At 39.9% G+C, this 14434-nt stretch overlaps 1 protein-coding gene across 1 annotated transcript in view; it reads left to right on the top strand.

The window, feature by feature from the left end:
• LOC135461921 (serine/threonine-protein kinase SIK3-like) overlaps positions 1 to 14096 on the top strand; it is a 46583-nt gene extending 32487 nt beyond the window's left edge. Inside the window, exons 4-15 of the mRNA XM_064739207.1 lie at positions 1445 to 1606; positions 3485 to 3609; positions 5627 to 5750; positions 6240 to 6469; positions 6716 to 6890; positions 7155 to 7324; positions 7625 to 8062; positions 8883 to 8998; positions 9792 to 9937; positions 10278 to 10483; positions 10892 to 10975; positions 11402 to 14096. Of these exons, the coding sequence (XP_064595277.1) occupies positions 1445 to 1606; positions 3485 to 3609; positions 5627 to 5750; positions 6240 to 6469; positions 6716 to 6890; positions 7155 to 7324; positions 7625 to 8062; positions 8883 to 8998; positions 9792 to 9937; positions 10278 to 10483; positions 10892 to 10975; positions 11402 to 12823 (3398 nt within the window). The 3' untranslated portion in view covers positions 12824 to 14096. The remainder of the gene's footprint in view (positions 1 to 1444; positions 1607 to 3484; positions 3610 to 5626; positions 5751 to 6239; positions 6470 to 6715; positions 6891 to 7154; positions 7325 to 7624; positions 8063 to 8882; positions 8999 to 9791; positions 9938 to 10277; positions 10484 to 10891; positions 10976 to 11401) is intronic.
• The last annotated feature ends 338 nt before the right edge of the window (positions 14097 to 14434 follow it).

The following is a 14434-nucleotide window of genomic DNA, read 5'->3' as shown; positions in this document are numbered from 1 at the left end:
TAGCCATTCAATACATGTGCATGTTTGCAGTTATAATTGCAACAAATGTCAGAAAAGGATCTTCAAATAAATAAATAAATAAAGATCTACATGTACACTTAAATCCATTAATATCCACTCCTAATTTTTGCTGTATTAAAAAGAAACAAATATTGTCTCATCTCTGAAGGGAGTACACAGAGTACCTGTACATGAACACTTGATTATGGTGGAGCTAATGATAAAATGTAGGTCAGGTAATAAAGACAGGGACTCTTATTATAAGATTTCACAGGTGCAAATAATGAGAGCAATATGATTAATACAGCCCAGTTACTGACACGTTGTAGCAGGCTATAGAGCAGGTACATGTATAGCTGTTGTTGTCTATCGTATTGTCCTTGATTATGTATGAGGAAAGGTGTTACTTTGGGTAAATAGACACAACTGTAAACCTGCTTATTGAGAACTGGGTTTGTGTATATTAAGATGGGTGACAATACATGTACACATACAATGTTGGCAAAGACCGGATTCGTAAACACATTCTTTTTCATCCCTGTAAATACAAGCACTGTGCAGATGGTGGGACTGTAATTTGCAAATCTTGAAGACGAGGACCCTTGATGTTATTTGCTCTGATGTACATACATGTACTTGTTTACGGGCTAAATTGTAATGCAAACATCCAGTAATGTGTATGTATGAATGGTTGTCCAGTAGAACCATTACCTTCAAAGACACATCTGGACCATGTAAATCTTTGTGAAACTAGGAAATCACATTAACATGTTGTGGGACAAGGTATTTGTTACTGTGTTTTTGTCCCTGAAGCTGAGTGTTGTGACCCAGATACAGTCCTGATTGACCTTAATAACAGAGAGCTTAAGGTTATGTGGAGGAGATCTAAGCTATAAGGTGGACTTCAGCTTTAATACCTTCCTTATAGGCAGACTGCATAGGACATGTACATTTTACATGTACATGGTCGGACAAGCTCTCCTCAGTTGGTGTTGTCCTACCCTGATTGTTCTTTGTGTTACAATAAATGGCATTCATGAAGGAAAGTCTAAATGTGTAGATGCTATCATTAAACTGGTATGGCTCTCATCTGTACCAGAAAAAACAATGATACAGTCGTTTTTGTTGTTTTTTTTTGTGTTTTTTTTTTCTTTGCTTTTTTGTATTAAGTTTTTCTACACTGTGTACTTGTACATGCGCCTGATTTATGTTCATCAGAATTAATCCAAGTGCAAAAACTTAATAACAGTTTACAGCTTTACTTGGAGCATTGCAGGTTTTATGTTTGACATGCTTTATGATTTAGTTTGAGCAAGACACATTACAATTTGATGAAATCTATTTTTAGTGGCTGGATACTTCAGTAATTTTGTATTTGAAGCAACAAACACCATGTTAAATGATTCATCTTGCATATTCACACTTTGCTCTTATCTTTTTGCAGATCATTTAGTAGCTCATGGGCGTATGAATGAAAAAGAAGCACGGAGGAAGTTTAAACAAATAGTGGCAGCAGTGTCCTATTGTCACAGCCGCCGCGTTGTTCACAGGGACCTTAAGGCAGAAAACCTGCTCTTAGATGCTAATCTCAACATTAAAATAGCGGGTAAGTCTCCAGCCGAGTGTAATCCCAATCTACCTCTACACATCATATCTTGTGCATTTTTCATATTTATGTAGCCTGGGTATTGGAATGTAAGAAGATCACCGCCTCCCTTGTTGAATAGAGAAGTGTAGCCATTCTGGACAGTGTCAGTGTCTGTTAAAGTGAACAAAAGTCTGCACTCATACATCTACATGTACCCACAGAAAAACTTTGTGTCAAATTTACTTTTTGGTGTTGACTGCTTTAATGGTTATTACCATTTTTGTGTAAACACCTGTTCACACTTTCTGCTCACAAGATTCAAACTTTGGAGGAGGATCTGTATGGGTTAATACGATAGCTTATTCAGGACATGTGCACCTGTACTATCCAGGCACCATGTATAAGTATGAGACAAGGTGACTCAGCCTCATGTTAAAAGATAAGAAAGCCTCCTAGCAACTAGTAAGGAAGTTAATTTGTCTTCATTCCTATCTCTGCCACGCTTTAATGGTTGTAAACTGGGAATTACCTCATTACTCTGTGCATTGCAGGTTGAAACCTTGCACTGCTCATATTTATATAACTGTGACATAATAGTTACTTAAGTTGTTGCCAATAGCTTACATAGGCCACTCTACAGTTGCATGTATGTGATGAAAGTTCCACAATGTCTGAACCAGCAGAAGTACTGTTGGAGGGATGACAGAGCACATTTTATGTCTCTATACCCATGCACCCTCTTTATACATGTTGTGGAGAATGGAAAGATCAATTAATATCAGGCTCTTGACCACTGAGATTGTGTGTTCAAATCCAGCTGTAACTTGAAATCAGGATTTTTGTCAGTTAATGGTGGGAAGTCTAGTGGTGTGCTCTGGACATTCTGTTTTCCTCATCCCTTAAAACTGACTGCTGTTAAATAAATGCACAATTCTTCGGCATGTCGTTAAACACCAGTTAAGTCAATAATTAAATACGTGTAAACAAAGAACAGCTGGGTGGTTGTAACAGAGAACATCTGGGCAGTTGTGGCACTGAGAAAAGCTGTGCAGTTGTTGCAGTGAGAAAAGCTTTGCAGTTGTAACATTAAACCTGAAGGCAGAGGAAATAATGGTGTTAGCTCCTGACATCCTCATTGACTATGCATATGTTTATCTTGACAAATGCACCTGACCCAGATAAAGCAGACAGGGGTCATCAAGTATAATGACTTGAGGGAAAGAAATCTGACTAAGTAGTATGTGAAACATGGGTACAGTTGAGTAGACATGCAGTATAAAGTGGTTTATGTTACAGCCTTTTGGCTCTCAGTGTTTTTTTTACAGTGCACAGTGCCTCCTGTGACAATTCTCTTGAAGCAAGACATGTACATGATAGGCATGTAGATACAGTAGACATGTTAAATTTCACTAAATTTCAACCTTATAATCTAGTTGTGGTCTTCTTTTTTTAACACAATTGGTGGAGTTTTTTTCTGTATTTCTTCTCCTTTACTGTTTAGTGCATTAGCTCTAATACTTGCTTGAAAAAATGCAGTTTTAGAACAAATAAGTATAATAAAATATTGCTTTAGGTTCTGAAACTACTATGTTCCTAGTAGGATATCAGTCAGCCTTCTAAACAAACCTTAAAACATCTTTCACAGATGAATACAACTCTCAGAATAAGGCTAAATTAGAAATTTTGTATGAATACAATTCTTGTTTTTAGTTTCTGGGTTTACCTGCCAAAAGTGACATCAGCTTTCACAAGCAAACAAGTCAGTGTTTCCATGTTTAGCTAGGTATTTAATTGAAAGGCACATGTATTATTCCTGCATTTTATTATATTACAAGTATATGTACATATCTTAGAAGAAAATTACATGTATTTAAAATATTGTCCTTCTTCCTGCAGATTTTGGTTTTAGTAATTATTTCACACCCGGTGAGGCCCTCAAGACATGGTGCGGCAGTCCCCCATATGCTGCCCCAGAGCTGTTTGAAGGCAAGGAATATGATGCCCCTAGGGTAGATGTGTGGGTAAGTCCTTACCTCATACACCATGGGCTTCTCTCTGTTCAGGAGGAGAATTAAAGGATGCATGAAACATTTAGGTTTTATTTCTTAATGTGGCATGAGTAATAACACATAACAGTGCAAACAAATTTTTCAAAAAGATGGCTTCAGCGTACAGTTTTCTTAAGGCTCCAGCGATCAGTTCTGGCCGAATGGGGATAGGGGTGTGAGGAACAGAACGAATTGGGGCTGGTGTAGGGGCGCAGAGGGCAGGTCGCCTTGCCCACACTGTAGCGACACGGTTCATCCGGCTTGGGGCACTTTGGGGATGTTCCACGCGAGCAAGATCAACAATGACGTAATTTATGGAAAAATCTGACTGTTGACGGAAAATATGCATAATATAGTGGTTTAATTAACAGGTGTATAAATAAAATTTCCGAGGCATAATTTTTATCATTTGGCATGGAAACATAATCTTTATTTTATAGTCCCTTTTCATGTATCCTTTAATGTAAATATCAGGTGAAAGCTTGAGTGGATAAAGGCACTTGTGTCTGAAGTTTGTCCATCTTGTGCTGTTGCTATGCACCAGCTGATACTTATATACAGAAATCTTTCCTGGCTTCATAAATTTATGCTTTTGTCTCCTTTCGAATTCCATAAGATCCATTTTTGTAACCAAATTAGAATTGATTCATTTTATGGCACTTCGCCTTGTCAAATGACTTCAAAGTCCATGTCTGTTTTCAGGTATGAATGTGCTCATTTGTTTCATTGTCTCTTTTTTTGTGCATAGAAGCAAATTTGTTGTGCACACATTGTTTGTTTGCTATGTATTAACCTTAATAAGTGTAGTGTTTTTTTTTTCTTAAATTTGATTTGGCTGTTGATAAAATTGAATGGTAATAAAGTAAATTGGCGCCCGAGGTCAAGACAGAGGTGTGAGATAGCCTCAGATAAACCAAAAGTTTGATTTAAACCACATTAAAATTCACAAAACATAATTACGTGTAAATTAATCATAGATAAGGATGAATGATAAACTTTGATAATGTACAAGTAGTGAGTGAATCATCTCATATATACTTCCAACTCCATTGCTGTTCCATCCCTCCATCTGTGACTGGGGCATAACTTCTAATTTCCTGTTTGTGCTATTGACTCACTGCTCTACCTTACCCATGGGGATATTAGTTTCCTTTATAGGCACATTACATGGATAAGTGCGTGAAGTAGATTATCAGATAAGAGCACTGTTGCCTTCTGACAACTTAACCAGGAACAGATCCTGAGTTCAAAATACTGCAGCATTTGACAGATTTTCTACACTGAAAAATCCAAACCAGCATAAGCTCTTGCTTGAGAGAAACTTGAACTCATTACTTCAGGTCTCTTAGCCCCATTGTTGTACCAACTGTGTATCAAGCCCGAGAGGAACAGCTTACTGTTATAGTTTGTGAAGGGGCCACCGTGGCTCAGATGGTTAGCACGCTAGCACAGGATAATGGCCTGGGAGCCTCTCACCAATGGTGTCTCTGTGAGTTCAAGTCCAGCTTATGCTCTGCGTGGGAAGCTCTGCCAGCAACCTGCGGATGGTTGTGGGTTTCCTCCAGGCTCTGCCCGTTTTCCTCCAACCATAATGCTGTCCGCCGTCATATAAGTGAAATATACTTGAGTACGGCGTAAAACACCAATCAGATAAATAAATATAGTTTGTGAATGATTTTCAGGAACACACACAGCAATTCATCTTGTGCTGCACTTGAAGAGGTAATTCAGTGTGTAGAAAGTTAATTTTATTAGGGTGTGAAATCCTGCCTATTTGATATATTCCCTGACAATGATTGCAGTTAACTGCAGCTTTTATGTGAGCAACCTACAAATTTTGCAAAAGGTTACATAAGCTGGTCACCATTGTAAATAATTATCACAATGATATCTAGGCTGATAGCACTGTGTTAACAAACTGTGCCCTCTGTGATTAACGAACTGTGCCCTTTGTGGTTAACAAACTGGGTCCTGTTTGGTTGTATTGCAGAGCCTGGGCGTGGTCCTCTATGTTCTTGTCTGCGGTGCTCTTCCCTTTGATGGCAGTACATTACAGTCGCTCAGATCTCGTGTCCTCTCTGGAAAGTTCAGAATTCCATTTTTCATGTCAACAGGTAAGCCATTTCAATAAGCAGGTGATGTGAAGGCAACAGAATCAGATTTTATAAACATTTAGTAAATTGTATCTGGGTTCATATATAGGGAATGTGGATCAGCAACTTGCAGATGGTCATGGGTTTCATCTGGGCTCTACACAGTTTCCTCCCACCATAATGCTTGCTGCCGTAGCGTAAGTAAAATATTCTTGAGTATGGGGTAAAACACCAATCTAATACATAGATAAATAAGAAAATTCTTCTGCCAGGTTTCTAGGTCCCAAGAAGTTTTAGATGCATCATGGTGATATAAAGGGCGAAGAGAAACTGAATAATGGTTAGTCACTGAATCATCCAAGGAGGTATCAACAATCCATGAAGAGACAGCTTCATTGTAATTCAGTATTTCAGGCATGTATATTTTGTCAGCACTGTGGCTGTGTGTTAAGTCAAAGTTGTGATTTGTATAGCAGATCTGATACTAAACTGTGTATCATTTGTGGTTAGAATGTGAAGACTTGGTGCGTCACATGCTGGTGGTAGAGCCAGAAAGGAGGCTGTCAGTGGACCAAATCCTCAGCCACAAATGGATGAAGATGGAAGGGTCTGACAGTGAGTTTGAGAGGGTTATCGAGGAGTATAACCGAGTCGAAGAGTTTGACTCGATGACAGATCTCAATGAACGGGTGCTTCTTCACATGGAGAATCTGGGCATCAGTCGTGAGAGGACAGAACAGGTGAGAGGCATAGTAATTATGTGAAAATGGGTCATAGTTATCTGAGAAAGGTGATTGAGACAGTAGTTACATGTACCTGAGAATGTCAAACAGGAGAGTAGTTACCTGAAATTGGGTTAAAGGAACAGTAGTTACCTGAAAACAGGTGAGAGATAAATGGACAGCTTAATTTTATGGTAATAACGTATGTCATAATGCACAAATTCTTTTCCTAAATAAATCTATGGTGTCTTTTTTGTGTTTCAGTCGGTGAAGGAACATTGCTATGATCATCACAGTGCCATCTATAATCTTTTACAAGATAAATTAAGGCGGCACCAGAAGTCTGGTAACAGTAAAACCCCTCCTAGCTCTATCATTCCACCTACATTACCGGTGCTCACACGGACGGAGCGGCGCTCTAGCATTACCACAGGTGTAGGTGAGTAGGCCAGTGAACCACTGGCCTCAAGTCAAGAGAGATTACTCTGTGGAAATACTGTGAAGTTAACAATATTAGCCAACTTGCCTGAATTTACCACTTAGAAGTAAGCAGTGTATTGAAATTTGTAACATGCAGAATTGACTTTTTGGGTATTGGGCTTTGATTTAGCTTATATTTCATGCAAAGAATTTTCCTTGTTTGTAAACCTGCATTTTGCACTCAGGTGAACATCTCAAATACTTGTGTATTTATTGTTTTCAGTTGAACATGTGGAGGTTCCTGTAGGTGTTCCTGATGTGACAGTGGGTGTGGCTGATCTCCATGTGGGTGTGGCTAATATTCCAGTTGGTGTACCTGACAGTCACTCACAACATTTGCTTAATCCTGCTCTTGGAATACCACATGTACAGTTCTATAATGAAAACAGTCAGGTAAATATTCAGGGATTGGGATAAAACTCCAGAACTATTACTCCCACTACAACAACTACAGTTGTTCAGTTTCATTAAGAAAAAGGGCAAAAGTATACAAGTTAACAGTCGCTCACATTCAGATGTCTTTACTGTAGCACAGTTTTTTTTTATTATTGTTCATTTCAGTTTTGTAACAGTGAAAATTCTCTAGATGTGATAGCTGATGGTTGATGTCTGGGATATTATGCACATGGTTTTATAGTTATTAAAGAAAACTTTACTCTGTAAAGTAATGTAACCACTGGTTTTGATTTGCAGCCTGAAGATGGTTATCAGTCGGAGTCAGATAACGAGGAGCCCTCACCTGAAGCTTTAGCTCGTTACCTGGCCATGAGGCGACACACGGTTGGGGTGGGTGACTCGCGGCACGAAGTTCCAGAGGATGCTCGTGTCAAGCTTGCCCAACATCAGCCAATCATAGCCCTCCCTCAGCCTAACCTCTTCATGCCTCTGGGGTATGTGCCCAACACAAACCTGCCTCAGAATGTGCCCCTAGACCAGGGCGATACCCCACCTAGTTTATATATCAACGACCCTAACTACTTACTACGGCCTCCGGTACCCAGCGGGGCTCAGGCACACCTGGGAAGGAGAGCATCAGATGGGGGAGCCAACATTCAACTTTTTACTCAACATTTCCAGCGCCATGTGTACAGCATGGGAAATCAGCTAGTAAGCCAGGAGGATATCTCAGGGGTAAGAGTTACCTCCCTTCTTGTAGTAACTCTACTGCCCAAAGTGGACTTAAAGGTGTACATAGAGCTTTAGGATTGTATACCTTAAATAACAGTGTAGTTGTTGGGGGACAAATCTGCACACAGTGTTATAAGTTAAGTGCATTATTGAACCTCTTTGACCACTAATAGTCTGTGAAAATATGGGAATGACACAGTTTAATGTTAGAAATTAATTGTAAGCAGAATTAGCATAGTGCCATGGCTATTAATGAATAATTATATGATAACCAGACCTCTGCTGAATGATACAGAATCTGAAGGTTGTCTTCACTGAAACTTTTGAAGTATATACAGATGTGTGCAAAAAACAACTCAGTGAAAGATTTTAGGGACACATTTGTGACCGTGTTACACTGAATCATGCCGGGGTTGTGATGAAGTGGTTATAATGCAAGACAGGTGTAACTGACTTTAATATACAGAAATATTTGCAATTTTAAAGTTAATGAAGGTCTGGAGATTTAATTTGAACTTGACGTATGCATTGAAAAGTTTTAAAAGCATAGTTATTTTCTTTCATATTGTTGTGGATATTTTTCAATATCTTTCGAATATTTTTCTTTCGAACGATGCGTTAACTGTGGTCAGTTTAGTCCTTTGTTAGTTACATGTACATATACTTGTATTGCTCCTGATAAACCACCTGAATTCCACTACTTCTATTCTGTTTTCTACTCTGTTATTACTGTAGTGGAACAAATTAGCCTACTGGTACTGCCTGTAGTTGTTTAGTTGGTGTGATTTATTCTGACTGGTGGTGGTGTTGTTGTTGCATGCAGGGCCCTTTGTCTCCATCAGGATTACCTCTTCCTTCCCAACCATTACAGAGATCAATCACAGTGGAGGAGGCTGAGGATGGATCAGACCAGGAACCAGACTCCGAGGCTGTGGCCAGGTAAGGTATTTGTACAGCTTTGTCTCACTCAACCTGCACTGAATTGCACCTGCACGCTCAAGACTTCTCATTTGTTTGATGTGATAAGATTTATGAAGGGAGAATCCAGAGTGTTCAGAGCAAACCACTGTACTTCATCAGGTACATGATAACATCCTCACTTCAAGACAATGCAAAACTAGCTGTATCCAGCCTGCAACTTCATTGGTTATAGACCAGTTAACTGTGGTGAGAACGCATTAGACAAGTGGGCCAGCAAGTGCCTTGACTGACAATGAATTTAAGGGAAAAAATTTCGATGACATTTCTTTTGTACTGTAAATATTATTGTAGATGTTTTTTCTTTTCACTCACGAGACTCAACTTTTCTTTCTGTGTATTTGTTATTAGTTTAGTTCTGCTGTAAAAAGCTTGCCATTACAAAACTAAAATCAACAGTGTATTCATTGGATTTAGGATTTGACTATCTGTCAGTACAGTTAGAGAAAGCCCTTGTACTTGTTTGGCACAGTTATACTATACATTTCAGCTAAAAGACATGCTGTCAATTGGAAAGCTCAGTAATCTGGCTGGCTGGCTGTTGTGTATGGGATGCAAGTCTTCATGTTGGTTTAGCTAAATTCTTGGCACACGCAATGTATTCTTCAGCAAGGTGTAAGACACCACTGAACCAAAATGTGTGCAATGTGCAGTAATCGTAGCGTATGATTTCATATTGCTTTATTTTTAAAGGTGAAGAAAGATTCAATATTTCTTTATTTTCACCCACCGTGTCAATATTTCATTTTTTTAGGTACTTATTAAACAGAGGTCATGGGAAACGTCATACATTAGCATTAGCCAATCCAATGAATGAAATACCAGAAGAGTTACAAAGAAAGTTGTCACTGCAGCCAATCAGATCACGGCGTTCTTTGATAACTGGGTCAGCAGATAGAGGTATGTATTTTGCATCCTTCTCACACCAGTCAACCATAGAAAAACTTCAAATATTAGACCCCTTGATTTCATTTAGAACACTAATTATATACGTTATGTATGTAACTTGTCTACATTTACCCCAATGACAAAATTGGGATAAAATGATTTCTTATGTTTGCCAATTCTAAATTGTGTTTAATTAATTTGATACCAATCCATACTGATCAGTCATTATAATGAGCCGTGTCCTACCATCATAATGTCGGCTGCTGTCATATAAGTGATATATTCTTGAGTATGGCGTAAAACACCAATCAAATAAATAAATATATAAAATCTTTTATTTATTTTTATTCAGCTCGGGATAGTTTTAAAGACTCTCATTCGTTGCATTTACCAAGTGAGCGGTATTCTCCTGTGAGAAGAGCCAGTGATGGGCTTACCAGCATCCACAAATACCAGGCACATTTAGAGAAGCTTTACAATCAGACAGTCAGCTTACAGCAGTCGCCCACACGACAGAACAGCCTTAAACAGCTACAACAAGAGTGCCAGGAACTTCAGGTTGGTTATCTCCCTTTATACAGTCTGATCATATTGGGAGAGATTGATGTGCAGCTGTTTGTCAATTGTTGTCGGTTAATGACTTGCAGACTTTACAACTTTTGGCTGGCTTTACCCTTTAACGATAAAATTGTTCATCAAAATACGGATTGCTGCATGTAGGTGAGGCTGAAAAAAATCTTCTGGTTGTAAAATTTATGTAATATTGTTTGAATAGCAGCTGTGTATATTTAAAACAGGAAGTATGGCCTCTTAATTGATCCAGCCATATCATTGATATTGTGATATAAAAGGTATAATAAGCTTGAAAAATGCATGTTTGGACATAATGATTGCATTTTAGGATAGATTTGCTGGCATGTTTTTGCTGAAATATTTTTTGACGTCTTTTTCTTCTTCCTCTCCCAGAAAAAAGTGTGTGGGCGAGATGCAGATAAACAGGCAGAGCTTCAACAACAACATGTGTATCATAGATTCCAACAGTCATATCAAGTAAGTTTTTTTGAATACACTACCTTTACACCAGTGGTTAATTTGCATATACCTATCATATGCACAGGTCTGAATAATTAAGATACATGGTAAGTCTTGCTGTAATATGAAGTCATAGATATTTTTGATGTTTAAATGTCATAAAAAAGTAGATTTTTGTGAAGTTTTGAAGTAATTAAAACTAATTGGTAAAATGGCACATTGTCTAGGTGGTGTACACAGGTAACATGTTGTTGGAGATTTGGTGCCTGATTCAGGAAGTAGGTGTAGGCTGTTATTACAAGCTCTAGAATTTTCATTTTAAGAAAAAACACTTTCTGTGATTTTTTAAAATCATACCATTCTTTAAGTCACAAAATTTTAACAAATTACTGAAAAATATTTTAAGAATTTGTTGTGATGTAAGTTTTTGTCTGTGTATTTCAGCCCCTGTCACGGTCTCCGATTCCCTCCCCACCCCTGCCCTCCTCCCCAGGCTACTCGCCTCAGCCAACGTCTGCCCCACCCCCAGTTAACAGTGATACACATTCGGGCAGCCTTCATCACCACCTGCAGAGGCTACATCTACAGCAGCTACAGACCTCTACACCTCCCACGTACACCAGCTCCCCCACCCCTGCCTTCAACACACTGCTGAGCCACCCACGGGCAGACTCGCCCACCCAGAGCTTCTCCCAGATGCTACAGAACCTTTCACAGCAGCACCAGCGCAGCAGCTCCCCGCCCAACTTCCAGAACCTGCACATGATTCGTGAGGATGCTGCGGACATGTTGGACAGTAGTATGGAGGAACAGGACGATGACGGGCCTGTGAGGAAAACGACGACAACGCTGTCCCAGGATGAGCAGGAACAGAGACAGCGGCAGTTTGCGCGAAACCCGCAGATCAGTATCACCGACACACAGGGTCACGTGACAGATGTGTCAACATCAGACACGGAGACTGAGCCTGAGATGTCGGTGGTGCCGCAGTCTGACCCGCCCAAGTCCTCCACCCCCAATCCGACCACTTCCACTTCGGCAGGGACCCACGTTACATTCCAGCATTCCAGTGATTCTCAGTTTGCCCCCGCAGTGCCTCAGCAGATCACTCAGCACTACCCACACTTGTACACATTTCCACATTATATTGGCACAAATCTTACAAACATTGGACCCATTCCACGGAGAAACAACGACGACCCCATCGTTGAGGGGCCTTTTTATGGACCGTACCTAAGCAAAGCAGGCCTCTCCCCCCTGGGGATGTTTGGGATTCAGCTAAACACGACCGTGTCTAACCGGTTACATCGTGTTAATCAGGTCAGCCAGCCCAGACAGCAAATATTAAACAATTCTAATGAAGCCCTCCAACAAACTCACTCCGTGCGGGCTGTCTCTGCAAGTGACTTCCACAGAAAGCTTCAGAGCGGGAGTTATGGCCCCACTCAAAATACTCAGTCTGGTGGCACGACAGAGTTAGAGCTTCAGGAAGCCTTAAATAAGATTAATAATTATATGTGGCCTGGGGCATATAGCATGTCCCCCCATTCAGTCACACCTTCGTCATCTCTAGACATCCAGCCATTGGCTGACTCTAACAAGATCCCATCCTTCATCAACTTGACCTCCACGCGTAATGTCCCCGAACTTCTCTCTGAAGTAAAGCGAGCCCTGGATGGTAAGGGCTCTGAGCTTGTCTACCAGCATTCCCAGAACTTGTTCCGCCTTGAGAACTCGGCTGTTCAGATGGAAATGGAGGTGCGGGAAGGCGGCCCTGTGAACGGGCTTCAGGTCAGGAGAATATCGGGGGACTCCCTCCAGTATGGCAAACTCTGCTCCGAGCTCCTAGCTGGTATCCAGTTGTGATGTAAACTGTGTATATGAGTACTTTTGCCCCTCACTGTGTGATTGGTGTACGTGGAAGTCAGTAGGGGGTCAGGATCGTGTGTTGCCACATGACATGTGACGGATACAACGCTACATAATGCCTCTAGGACCGTGAGATGGAGGCCACCTGAGGCTGCCATTGATTAGGTCGTCAAGCTGGGGGTACACTGCATATGGTGATCACGTATACATAATGTACATGTGGCGTTGGGTATACCCCTCCATGGGGCCACTTTGTACCTTGGGCTTTAATTCAGTAGGCTCTACATACACTGACTGTGGCAACCACATAAACGGCTGGCCTGGGAAAGATATGTGCCATTATTCATATGTCTGTGTTCAGATTTTGTATATAAGTGTACATAAAAGTATATCAATTTCTAAGGAAGTGTACAGCGTATATTTTCAAAAGAGGGGACTCACAGCACACTTTATCAGTGGTGGTAAATCATAAGGGTATGTGAGTAATTGAGTAGAGATTCTATGTGTTAATGTATTGCTTTTTATTTTTTAATCATATTGTTCCGACCCTCATGCCTAATTACCACAGAAGTTTTTTTAATCACAGCTTTTAATATCTTACCTCCATACATTTGAATGTATGGCTCTCTTAGAATCCTTTTAAGGTCGTAAGATGTACGTGTAATTTTGGTTATACTTCTAGTTGTCCATCGCCCCATCCTGAGAGTGCAGTGCTGCTCTGAACCAGGATGCTTTGTCAGGTGCTTGGCAGTGGTGCCCTCTATCTCTGAGATTCAAAGGGAAATAACACACCACTCACTTAACAAACTACATTTCCCTAAAACTTGCTCACAGGCAGTGATTGAGGACTGTCAAGTGCAACAGGATCTTCTGAAAGCTGGAATATATTTATAAAACAATCAATAATGTGTGTAATATACATGTATGCTTGTTTTGTTGATGATTGCCGACAGTGAGATAAACAGCAGTATCATTTGTTTAGAGGCTTTGTACCTTGATGTTTATTGACCAAAGAAAATAATTGTTTGTTTTGTGGTTATAGCTTTAACTGGTAACCCACTGTTTTTGAAATGTCTGGAAGTTTTTTTTATTTTTTATTTATTTTTTTTTTTTTGAGAAAACTTGCACTCTAGTACTTGCTTCATATTTAAGACTTCTCAGATGTTGTGGTAAGAAATACTCCTGTGTGCAGCTTGCTGACAGTGTTTCTGTCGCCATCAGCTTATAAATGTTACCCTCTCCTATCCCTCAGTACTTCACCTCACTCATTTTAAACACTCTAAACCCATTCGCATTCCATAGACCATGTCAGTGAACATTTCATGAAGGATATGAAGGGCTGCAATATTTTGTGAACACTGGTGTTATTTCAGACCCACATGTAGATGTGAATGTGAGCTATCATGTTGATTCTACCTGTACATCTGGCCTAGTAGAAGTATCTTCATTTCCTATTATCTGCAGGTCCTACTTAATTCCTTTAGAGTTAGTAGTGTGATGTTTCAGTATGGTCAACTTTCTCAAACTTTCATGACAGAAATTTCCCTACAAATAATGCCACTTCACCTGTCACTTGAACATCTATGGATGAAGGAAAATATCCGTTTG

The sequence above is a fragment of the Liolophura sinensis genome, chromosome 1, assembly GCF_032854445.1.
Source record: "Liolophura sinensis isolate JHLJ2023 chromosome 1, CUHK_Ljap_v2, whole genome shotgun sequence".
Taxonomy (NCBI): domain Eukaryota; kingdom Metazoa; phylum Mollusca; class Polyplacophora; order Chitonida; family Chitonidae; genus Liolophura; species Liolophura sinensis.
Note: the sequence above shows the minus strand (reverse complement) of the source record. Positions and strands in the feature narration are given on the sequence as shown.